The sequence below is a fragment of the Camelus dromedarius genome, chromosome 5, assembly GCF_036321535.1.
Source record: "Camelus dromedarius isolate mCamDro1 chromosome 5, mCamDro1.pat, whole genome shotgun sequence".
In the NCBI taxonomy this organism is placed as follows: Eukaryota; Metazoa; Chordata; class Mammalia; order Artiodactyla; family Camelidae; genus Camelus; species Camelus dromedarius.
The window spans coordinates 87,052,301-87,064,565 of record NC_087440.1 but is presented as its reverse complement, the minus strand read 5'-3'; the positions used below and the strand labels follow the sequence as shown (position 1 = coordinate 87,064,565).

General features: G+C 37.4%; 1 protein-coding gene across 2 annotated transcripts in view; it reads right to left on the bottom strand.

Moving 5' to 3' along the window:
• Window positions 1–1,498: 1,498 nt before the first annotated feature.
• Window positions 1,499–12,265, bottom strand: part of VRK1 (VRK serine/threonine kinase 1) — an 80,410-nt gene continuing 69,643 nt past the window's right edge. The window contains exons 12-13 of one of the 2 annotated variants that reach the window (XM_031454286.2): window positions 6,561–6,651; window positions 1,499–1,948 (exon numbers count right to left, since the gene is read on the bottom strand). In XM_031454286.2, coding sequence (XP_031310146.1) covers window positions 1,917–1,948; window positions 6,561–6,651 — 123 coding nt within the window. In that variant the 3' untranslated portion in view covers window positions 1,499–1,916. The remainder of the gene's footprint in view (window positions 1,949–6,560; window positions 6,652–12,265) is intronic. The other variant, XM_031454287.2, reaches the window with a different exon arrangement.

Below are 12,265 nucleotides of genomic sequence, written 5' to 3'. Positions count from 1 at the left end.
GAGACAGACAGCAATGACAATACACGACAAAAACAGTAAGCACAGAACTGAAAGGGCAAGGAGAAAAGCCCAACTCCCAATGACAAGGAAGCTATTTAACCACTTTTAAATGAAGGGGGAAAGGAGAACCAGAGAAAGGTGGGGAACAGAAGAACAGCACAACAAGGGTGCACAGCTGACGGATCAAACTGGCTACGAAGGCTACCAGTTCTCCTTTCCGCAGCCCTGCCAGTAGAGAAACGTTCGAGAAAGTGCCAGCACTTGTTAAAAACAATATGTGAGGAAATATCTGTTTTCTTAATATTTAACCAACAGGTTTTGCTATGTTTTTGTGTTTTGAAAAATAAAAAAAGGCTAAGGCATGTACACAAAAACACACCACACACATTTTACCCTATTTTAAGCGTCAATGTGTTTGAAACAGAACTTAAGAGTTGATTTAGGTGTAACAAATAAGCTTGGGACCGTAACACTGATGAGCACGAAAATCCAACGTTCCACAGGAAACAGGAGGTGGCTCTGCCCCAAATCTAGTTCTCTATTCCATAAAGACACAGAGCCCTAGAACCTCAGGAGGCATTTAAAAGATTAACCTTTAAAGAAAGTCGGCAGATCTGCTTCGCATTTTTCAGCGTCTGACCACAGCAGTGATACAGGCCTCAAGTGACAACTGACCATCCACGTCAGAGAGCCGAAACTTAGCCCGCGTGATGGCTCAGAGCTGCTCAAACGCGGTGCAACCTCGACAGCTTCTGATAGTCTACATCCACCTGTACTATTATTTACTTAATATTTTCTTCAAATCAACTTGTTTTTTAAAAACTGAAATATCTACTTGAGGCTTCTCCTCAGCACTAGGGAGACCACCAGTTTAATGCGCTATTCATTTTGTGAATACATAGTAAAAGAGTGCTTAAGTATTTAAATAAAAGCATGTCTATACACTGTCTAAAACACCGTGCAGGTTACAAGTGTAAGGTGTGCCACCCGTAGAAAATACAACCCAACCCCAATTTCTCTAACAAAGTAAATCTTTAAATTGTTCACGTTGAAATTCCAAGATTTTGTTCCCAAGGTAACCATAAACAGTCCACATCTTAAAATTTCTAATCACTAAAACTCTAAAATGCTTGGTTTAGTGTACACATATTATATGCTACAAAAAAAAAAAAACTGGTAAGAAAAATAATCTCCTGTGAATGAACAATAAGCCGTATATATATATTTATTTGACACGATATCCTTAAAGGAAACCAGTCTATAAAATCTTTGATCACGCCACCGCTGGATTTAACTGCCTGATTTCTTACCATACAGTTTACATACTTACGTAATTCTCATATAATCTTTCAAATACACATATTTCATCCCTCACAGATGTACTTACTGCTCCATTTTTTTCCTTCATAATCTTTTCCCATCTTTGTACTTCTCATTTCATACAGCAGGTACTTAATAAATGCTTGCGGCATTGAATAAAGTCAATACAAACCAAATCTTATGGCCACAACAAATTGTGTATTTGTATTAAGCAAAAGGAGACCTTTATTTTAAGTTGTGTATTTCCTTAAAAGTAAGGATTTTGCCAGATTTTATACACTCTGGAAAATATACAATGATTAGAAAAGTGCATGTCATAGTAATTTTTCTTATATGTACTCCAGAACCTCAAACACACAAAGCATGGAATAGCTTACAGGGTATAACCTTAAGATTGCAAACTTTTATAAATTAGGCTTTAATAAAATGTACAAAGTATTTATTTTAATTAAAAAAGTTTGTTTTTCAAAGACATAGGTACTCTACTGCTATCTCCCTCCCAACAAGACTCACATGAAAAGAAGACACTTAATAAAGAAAAAGAGGAAAAGGTCAAATGAAAGGAAGAAAAGAAAAACTGGTTCACAGCATTTGATTTACTTCTGGACTCTCTTTCTGGTTTTCGAACCTTGAAGAGAAAACAAAAAAGATTTACATCATTAATCACTAATTTATAAAAGCAAAAGAACAGAAATGTAAGTATTTCCATACATGGCTATTAATGTTTAAAAATCTAATTAACTATGATGATTTGTGGAGATGAAATTCATAACAAAGTTGTAACTGTTAATATCCTGAAAATCTCAGGAAATGGTGTCAACTTTTTAGTTTTGTCAAAACATACGCTAACCAAGTCTACATTCCAGTTTGAAGTTGTATCAGAATGCTTTCAATGTTAAAACATATCCCATTTTACACTGGTACTGAAATACTTCCCCCCAAATTCTTCTTATACAATTTACAACATTGACTCCTAATGTAAACTATAGCAACAGGATAGTACTCTTTGGGGGCAACACTGAGGTTCTACATATTACAAAAACCAAGGAATTTTATTCTAAATGTGTTGCTTTTTAAAGCCTGTCCCCTCTACCCTTTAGGTAGGAGGGCTGGGTGATTCCAAAATGCAAAGTCCTTTCCACTAGGAATTTCCACACACCAGCTGAGTGCCCTTCTAGAAAAGTGTTACATCTGAACTGTCTACCTTATGGCAGTTCCTCTCCAACTGTTCCTGGGCTAGAAGAAACCAGTGCTTCTTTACTGGGGGCATGAGGATCCCACCTCACCAAGAGACTCCATCCCCAGCTCCCACTCCCAACCCACCTCCACCTCCAGCACAGCAGAGGCAGAGGGACAAGCTGAAGGCCGATCACAGCTGCCTGTGCTGTGCTGGCAAGAGGCGTGCCTCCCACGCCCGGGCTGCCCTCTGCCAGGAAGGAGCAACAGTGTCGGGCTGAGGGCAGCGCGCAGCCCACAATTCATCAACGAACGCACTGAGCAACAAGAACAAGAGATCAATACTTCTTTTCTGAAACATACAAGACATTTTTTGAATCTAGGACAAAAATATCTACCACACATGCTGAATTATAAATAGTTTCTAAAGGTTTTCCGATTATAGGTTTATTTAATTACTTAACTGGAAGATTGGTCTGTTTTTCATTTTTCCAAGTTCTAATTTTTATTCAATTGTTCAATTCACGCAAACTTCAAACTTACACGAGTACTTTTTTTCTCGGTCTCTATAGCTGGTTTAAACTTCTGAGCTTTTTCTTCAATTTTTGAGATAGCCTTCTTTTAAAAATATCCCATGATAGATTTTTAAATTTTTACTTCAACAATTTTGAAATTAATTTTGCACAGACAACTGAGAACGTTGTGATTGTGAGATTGGCATAAAGAGTATCACAATCCCTTTCAATAAATTTTGAGTCTACAGTCGCATGACAGAGGACATGGAAGTTAACGATTTTCACTATATTCAAGTAGTAGTATTCTCATTAATGTCCTCACTGGACATTTTACTCTTAGATTAAATACTATTGCTGCTTATCCCCAATCTAGATTTAAAGTTTCTCATTGCAACTGAAAATGCCATCACTGCCTGGAATTTATTACACAGTCAATTTTATGCAACTTAAGAGACCTTGCTCCCAGTATCAATCCAGTACTTTTCCCAATAACCAGTTCTGACTGTTGCAAAAAAACTATTACTCTTCTCATCTCTTTAAAATATACACTCATTTTCATAATTCTTTACTGCTAGTAAAAGGTCCAATCATAACTAACGTATAAAATCTAGCATTTGAAACATGAAATATACAAGGTGGGATGCCCTTATAACGCAGAAAGGAAAAACAAATGGGGAGTTTCCTTGTAGGGCACCTTAAAAATATCTCTTTCTCGATTAGACCACAGATACTCAAGGGGTAAACACAAATCATGCTTTCCCCAAAGAATTCTCAAGAATGGTCCAAAATCCAAGGTACTTCAAAAATAACACCAGCAAAAGCAGGTTGTTGAGTTCTGTCCATTTTTTGAACAGTAGGGACAATGTACACCAGCCATAAATATCATGGCTATATTAACTAATTTTTAATATAATTCTCAAATATTGGCATGATTTTGAAATGCCAGAATATGCATGGTTTTTAAAGGTTTATCATTTTTGTGGGGGAAAAAATTACCTGCAGTAAATTACCAAATTTTCTCAATTGGTAAAAATTATGCCTTGCATAAAAATAAAAGGATTAGAGGCCTCTGTTCTTCTTGAAAACCACCCTGTCACCCCCTCTCTTTCTTTGAGAAAACCTACACAATACACATTTTGAAAGCTTTCAGAATGTGTTCGTACACAATAGACCCCCAGCTAGTCAAAATGAGTTCAGGTGTATCAAGAAAATTACACACGTTTTTAAAATGGTCTAAATAGATATTAAAGGAAAGTTGCTCCCATTTTGCTACGCACAGCATTCTGAAAGATCACACAGTGAGAAAAATCTCTTACCATATTGTAAACCATAAATTGTGTTTGAAAATAAAATTGTTAATGAAGAAACTGACATTTCTAAAGCAGCTGTTAGAGGTAACCATTCTGAAACATGTTTATGACACAAAATCTTAAAGCTCTAAAACACAGAACTCACTGAATTGTATTATATATTTCTTTAAAAAAATTCAAATGTAATAATGTGCCTTCTCCTTCAAGTTACTTCAAGTTGATGAATACAAATACATATATTTTCATGAACCCTTGGCTTGCTTTTTTTTTTCTTTTTTGATAGAAGCAGTAACATTTTACCATCTCAAGCAATATTTCTCTCATTTATGAATATTCAGATAGTAAAATACCTTAACTAGCCTTATACTTTAGGGGGAAAGAAAAGAATTAGAATAGGAAAAATTAGCATTTAATTAAAGCAATTCAGAGTTTATCTGAATAAAAAGAGAATTTGATTATTTGTTACCTTTTTTTAATATTAAAAAAATTTAGATTGTTCTCCTTAAATTAATGGTGGGGTCTACTCTCTTCTTTTGTCATTAATAAATAAAACAAAAATACTAATATATTTTCTCACAATAAAAACCATCAGTATAAGGACCTTAAATTAAAATGTTAGACATAAAAAACAGGCGAATTTAAAATCATTTATGTATCAAAACAAGTACCTCTGAGGCTCATTAAGAAAGTTCAGTCAACAGTGGCCTCTGGGCAGTGAAGAGAAGCCTGAGTCTTCCCCGGCTCGGCTGGGAATTCGCTCCGGTCCAAATGGGTATCAACCTTTCTGTAACAACGCAGGCCCTTCCCTAAACTGAAATTGTCCGTTTTTAAATTTAAGGGATTTTTTTCTTTTAAGTAAGAACATCACTCTATCTTTATAAATGCTCCTTAACGTTGCTCCCACCCCGTCACAGCTGCTGCTGCTAGCCTCTGGCCGAGACATGCTTCGACGTACTGCTGCGTGGGACGCCTCACTCCCTAATAACAAAATGAACAAGGCAGGGGAGCGGGGGAACAGGAGGGAATGGAAGATGACAGCACAGAAGTGAGAGGGACTAACTATTTTAAAGCCTTTGGCTTCCAGAGCGAAGCTGTATACTCCCTCTTCAGATGGGCCAAGTATCCTCTCGGGTATATTTCAGATAAACCTAAGGATATACTGTCCATAATACATAATGAAGAAAATGTTAATAAAATCAGGGTGAAGACGATTTTCTTTGAAAGTCAATTTTTGCCTTCCACAAACACGTGCCGTGCCGCTGTCAAAGGGAAGGTAAAAATCCGTCACTGGCCTGACTCAATAAGGCACTTACCCTTTAGTGAAATTTCTACCAAAAATAAGCCTTTTTTGTTAGAAATCAGAAACATTTCAGGACCAATAAGCTAATAAACAAACAAAAGGCAGGTAAGAGAGAAATCTGGGGGGTGGGGGGATGGTACTGTAGACAGCAGAGTCTCTCTTCATTGAGGCAAGTAAACCAGCTCTCATGCAACCTGGAATGCATTTTTCCTTCACTGGGTCCCACGGGAGTGCCTGCACACTGCAGACCGGCCACTTACTAATCGGACCAAAGTCCAGCCTAGTCTTGCCCTCTGCAGATGCTGCCCTAGCTAACGTCGTTCTGGAACTACTCCACACTGAAGTGCCTTCAGCACCAGTTTATGAGCCACCGAAGAGATGACTTTATCCCTTGCTTTTTGCTTCAACAACTTTGAAAAGTGATGATTCAAGGCTTTAAAACCTTACACCCCTACTTGCGGAGAGAGAAGAAGAGCTGGCAGACTTGGTGGGGAACAACCAGGAGGTTGGGCAAGTGGGACTGGGCAGCTGCGATAAGTCCTGCACGAACACTGACTCCTGACCTCACTCGCACGCCCAGAGTCGGGGGGTCAGTGAGAGGAAACCGACAGTGGCCTGAGAGGTGAGAGCTCCAGTCTCCACATCTAACCTTTTCACAACAGCTCTGCCACTTAAATGCTCCGTGTCTTGGGCTCCATATCTGCAAAATGAGAGGGAATTCTGGTCCCAGCTTCATGACTGTTGTGAGCACTAAGTAACACAATGTGTGAACAGAAGTCACTGTGATATGTACTGTACAAATGTAAGACCTTCTTCTATGTTTTTTCAGTTATAACATCAGAATGTTATGACGCAAACAGTTAACTCCTTATTTAGTGGGAGGAAATGAAATTTGCCTTTATATAAGAAAACAGCTAACAGGCAAGACTGTTCACTTACGGGTTTGTGTGGCCTCTTCTGTCCGTGTATCTGAGCATTCCATATCTTCAACACTAGATTCCATGCTTTCCTCAATTTCTTTCTTTCTCTTCTTACATACAAAAATTTTAAAAAAGAGAGAGATGGCGGGATGGTCAAATAAACAAATATATAAACTTACCAAATAGTAGTATATGTATGAATCTATGCAGGTCTGGGTGTGTCAGAACAACTTCAGGGCGGGCGTCACGGACAGAAAGAGGTGGGGGGTGAGAGAAGACGGAATTGAGGGGACCTCCGATTACACAGTCAGCTGGGAGGTGGGCGTATCTGTTATACCCACCTCTAGCCTTTCGTGCTTCTTACAGTTTATCATTGATAGCCGTGTTCTAACCATCAGGACTGATTACACAGATATTCTCTTTTAAAGCAGAGTGTTTTACACATTTGAGATTATGACTCAGGCCAGTGATCCCACTTTTATATGTGTACGGGAGCAGGGAGAAAAATCTACTTGAATAGGAAAATATATGCCTGGCTGACATATTGTATCAGTGGTCACACCCTATAAATTGGTGAAAATTCTATTCATTAATCAATAATGGCAAACTTCCAGTAAATGTTTTTATAACGTAAAGATTAAAAGAGCCACAAACCTTACTGTTAAGGAAGAGTCTTAAAAGTACTCAGCTCTCCTAAGATCTCAAAAACAGGCTGGATTTTCCACCACTCTCTCAGGCCTTTCCTATTTTCTATGTATTTTTCTAGCTGTGTTACTTAGGAATTATATTCTATATTCTGTCACCACTCATTCTTCCCAAATGTTCAATTTCTTTTTATTATTTTCTATCACTACAACATTTCTAACTAGTTCAGTCCTGTGTAAAGTTTTTTTGAAAATACTTAACACCTCTGTAGGTATAACTCTAAAAGGACATTAGTAATAAATTTAAAGCTTTATATTTTTCATAAACTTTATCCCATTTAAATGTGTCACAATCCACATCAGAACCCATAGCTTCTCTAGGTTGACTAAAATAAGTTTGTGGCATTTAGGAAACCATCTGATCCTTCCCACATTTCACGGATGCAGGATGCATCAGGATGTCCTCGTTTATACTCTCTAACAATTAATATTAAGTGTAACTCTGCCTGAGAATTTTCCTCGCTTCGGCCATCTTGTGTGCGGCTACAGAAGGTGTAAGGCCTGCTGACAGCGCACTGCTCTCTTCCCTAACAGCAACCATGGGTTCTGTTCTAAAGAGAACTACACGGAAGGCTCGACTCTATTCAAGCCACATTATCTGAAAACCTCCAAACGGTCAGGACTGTTATTATCTAGGTATTAAAATTAATCCCACTGGTTCAAAATATTCTTAAGGTAGCTGTGGAAAGATTAGAACTCAGAGATACCCACCATGTTCCTAAAGGAAATGCTTCACATATACAAAAATAACATCTTGACTTAAGAAACTTTAAAAGGCATTCATTTAGCGGATTTGTACATGGAGGTATTGCTTCTCAAAAATAGCTGTAAGAGTGGCAGTAACTTCATATAACTGATGAGAGAAGGGGAGAGTGCCTTACATCTTTCTTTTCCAAAGTGTTGCTTCATGATTACCATCTAAACCCTGCTGGGCTGAACAGATTGGTTCGATAATTACATACAATAACTGCAGTGGGCAGGTAACCCTCAGCTGGCACGGGGCAGCTCCCCTGTGAGAACTTCCATATGCAAACTGCACTGATGGAGTGCATTAGGTACATCTTTCCTGCCGGTGCACAGGCCTGATTAACGCCAGCCAAGACTCCAAGGTTAGCATGTCAGCAGATTTGTGATGCATTAGGCAGGAATAAACACAGACACTTTTGTTCGTTCGGACCAAAATTAAGGAGGAATATTTCAGTACTATATTGCTTTCCATATAGGAGAGGATGCATTTTCCAGTTTTAGGAGGGCAGATTTCTAAATGCTCATTATAAAGGGAGCTATCCAATACATTCTACCCAAGAACCTAGTGCATTCATCTTGTTTTCAAGCTTATTAAATAAAAAAAAAAAAACTTTCTTAATCTCCGTGCAGGTAAATTACATAGGAATGAAAAGCAGACAGTATTCAACCAACAAAAGAACACCTGTGTTTTAAGCAGTAAATACTGGGTAAAGCGCTGAATTTCATTAAACCACACTTCGGTTGGGTATCTCTTGCCCAACTTTTCTGACAATGTATACAATTTGGATAAAAAGGGCCGATGGTCTACAGACTAAGAAATGAATAACAACAACAACAACAACAAACCCTGCCAGCTTAATAGTATTTAAGTATGTTATTTGTTTATAATGCAATGAGTAAAATTCCAAACAACTTGCTGCTAGTTTCTTTCTCCCGATTATCTCCAAACACTTCACTTCGTTATTTGACATCTAAGGCTTCAGACGGTGCACATTTTGCTTCTCTCTGAAGAGAAAATGGCTTCACAAAGTGTGCTAATAATCTCTGACTTTTCTCGTATTCCATACCAAGTCTCACAGGCGCCTTTATTTGCCTTTATAAATGAAACAAAAATACTGTACAACACAAGAAGAACTTACAGACTTAGGGTAGAGTTTTCTTTTAATTCAACATAGCTGAATTATCTTTTAAAAATTAAGTTTATTTCACAGGGCTTTAGTGTGTATATATTACACACTGTATATTTGAAGTGCTCAGATATGCTGGTGTAAAATTTAGTTAATTAGCAGCTTCTCACTTCTAATTTAGAAACAGGAAGACAAATCAGCTAGATGCATTTGGACTGATAATTTCCTAATAACCTAAATACTGATGGGAGACTAGTTATAGATGTAAAACTGTTTTAATTGAAAACAGAATACCAATCAGAGACAAAAACCATAGACCAATTCTTTGCATTCTAACTCAAATGTCAAAGATCATCCCTAGATGCTTTCAACGGCCTCTAAAAAAGCCAATCAGATTCACTGGCTTATCAAAGGAGCTGAGTACTCAAGGACTGTTGTTGGGTTTTGCCCCCGTATTACAAAAATCATAAATGTTTATTATAGAGACTTGCAATAGACAGTCTAAAACTTTTAAATGTTTGGGATTGCACATGTGTCAAAGAACAAAGAACTCTCAACACAAATATAAGACTGCAAAACTCATGTAGTCTTATTTTACTCATTTAATTAAGGCCACTTGAAATTCTCATGCAATGTATACATGTTATAAATTACTATTATATTACTTAACAGTAACCCCAAATAGAATACACTACTCAGCGAGGACTAAGAGGAACAAGACAGGACATATCATCTATGAAGGCAAAGCAAGTGCCTGTGTTATGCCACAATATTTACCAAACCAGTGGGTTTTAGTTAAAGTTCACTACGCACACAGACAGCCTCCTGAGGCTGAGAGAAGACAGCTAGGAGAAGCTGCTCCGTGTCTGCTGGCAGCAGTGAGAAGTCAAGAACTCAGAGCTCTTGGTTCTTACCACAATTTCCTTCCACAGAACCACACTGCCTCCCCACATGGCCCTTCAGTGTGAAAAGCAGGTCCTAGCTGTTGTCACCTTAACGTGTCCCTTAACGTGTCCCTTCCTGCAGAGTCAGCCTGTGCCCACCCACCCCCGCATCCCTTCCACCTTGCTCAAACTAAAGAGGCAGATATTTATAAAGATACACATTTCAATGAAAATGTATGTACTAGTGAGGAATTAAATGATCTCAAGCCAAACATGAACAAGTTTTTTACAAAATAAATTAGGCTACATTAGAGTTCTTATTAAAAACAGACTGCCTGACCTCCCCTCAACAAAGCTATGTCCACAAAACACCTAACTGCTAAACACAGCCAGAAAATGGCAGACCTAGGCTGCCCTGGCACTCGGAAGTCCTCTGCTTCGTGGCAATTCCTGATGGTTTTTTTAGTATCAATCAATAGCTTCAGGAGAAAAAGTTAACTTCAAACTAATTAATTTGATTTATATTATTTCTAATATAAGTTAGAGAGCTAAATTTTGAAGCCTTTATTTCACAGTAATTACCACCTTATCTTTTTTGCAAAACCAACTTTTACCAATTCCCCATCATTTACTATTCAGAACAACCTATTTTAACACACATACTCACCAAGTGAAATGTAAGCCTGTCTTCATTCACATCTGCCCAATATACTCTATTTCATAAGCTGAACTTTTAAAGATGTATGATCTTAGTTCAAAAGATGTTATAAGATTCAAATGAAAACATTCTGTTCTATTCTCGACATCAAGAAACAAGAGAGACTTAAGAAAATTTAAATAATCAGGGAAACAACAGCATTAATAATACTGCAGTTAATGTTTACTGATTACTTGTTATGTGTCCAGCACTGTTCTAAGCACTTTATAAATCTAATTTAATCCACATAACAATCTTATAAGCAAGACAGATAACATTATTATTTCCACAGAAAGACAGCTTTAGTGGGGAGGGTATAGCTCAAGTAGTAGAGCGCACGCATAGCATGCAAAGGCCCTGAGTTCAGTCCCCAGTACCTCCTCTAAAAAGTAAAATTAATAAACCTAATTACCTCCCCCTTCAAAAAAGTAAAATAAATAAATAAATAAATAAATAAATAAATAAATAAATAAATAAATAAATAAAAGAGCTTTAAAAAATTCATCTCTTATTAAAAAGAAATTCACACAAATGTTTAACTTAATTCCTAAAAACTAATCATGATACCAAAGAAAAATAGAATATTGGCCTAATAACTGTCCTTTGAGATCTAAGTTTTGAACACATCTTATAAGCATATCCTTTTGTTATGTCAAAAAATAAATCCCCTGGGCACCATTCAAGGCACTTACATGATGCCAAACTTCCTTCTATATCTCTTACAGCAAAGACGAAAAAAATGGCATGTGTGAATAACTGCCCAAATATACAAACTGGTCATATGGCTGGTAAATGCTATTCTTTAAAATCTCTTAGACTTAAATGCACCAAATCTCCTTTGTCTATTTGCAAAAGGGCTGCCTTCCACATAGAAGCTGGACTTCAGATACCCAGATTTTGGTCTGCAGTGGTTCTCAACTATATGAGCACAATGCAGTCACCTAGGAAATTTTTTAAAGATCCTGAGGCCTAGGTCCATCCCCATAGCTTTTAATTTATTTGGCCTGGGGTGCAACCCAAGCAGTAAGATTTTTAAAAGCTCCCAGGTGATTTCAGTACACAGCCAAGAATGCTACCCCCTGTCCTTCATCTGCAGTAGAATCACCTGAGGCACCTGTGGTACAGTGCCCTCCCAGACGAGACAAACATAGTGGAGAAGCAGGGATTCCTGATACCCCAAAAAATGAGCTATCTGGCCAAAGGTCTCTCATCCTCTGAATTGACAGAAATCAACCACAGGCAATGAAAACTACATTAAACTAACAGGTAAATAGGCATTCCAATTTTGGCAGAGGAAATAATTAAAATGAAAATTAGCCAATCAACGAAAAATATGAACATATAATAAAGACCACCAAAATCTAAGGAAAATCACAGAATCAAAAAAGAAAGACACTAAACTCAAACAGAAGAACTAATCTCTTTGCCAAAAGTTAACAGGAAAAAGTTATTATAATTATTATTCCCAAAAAGGTTTAAGAGGCTGTCACATCAATAAGATAAGAATAAGCTGACGTAGAAATAAGGTAACATTTCTTTTAAAACATGACTGAAAAACAGAACAG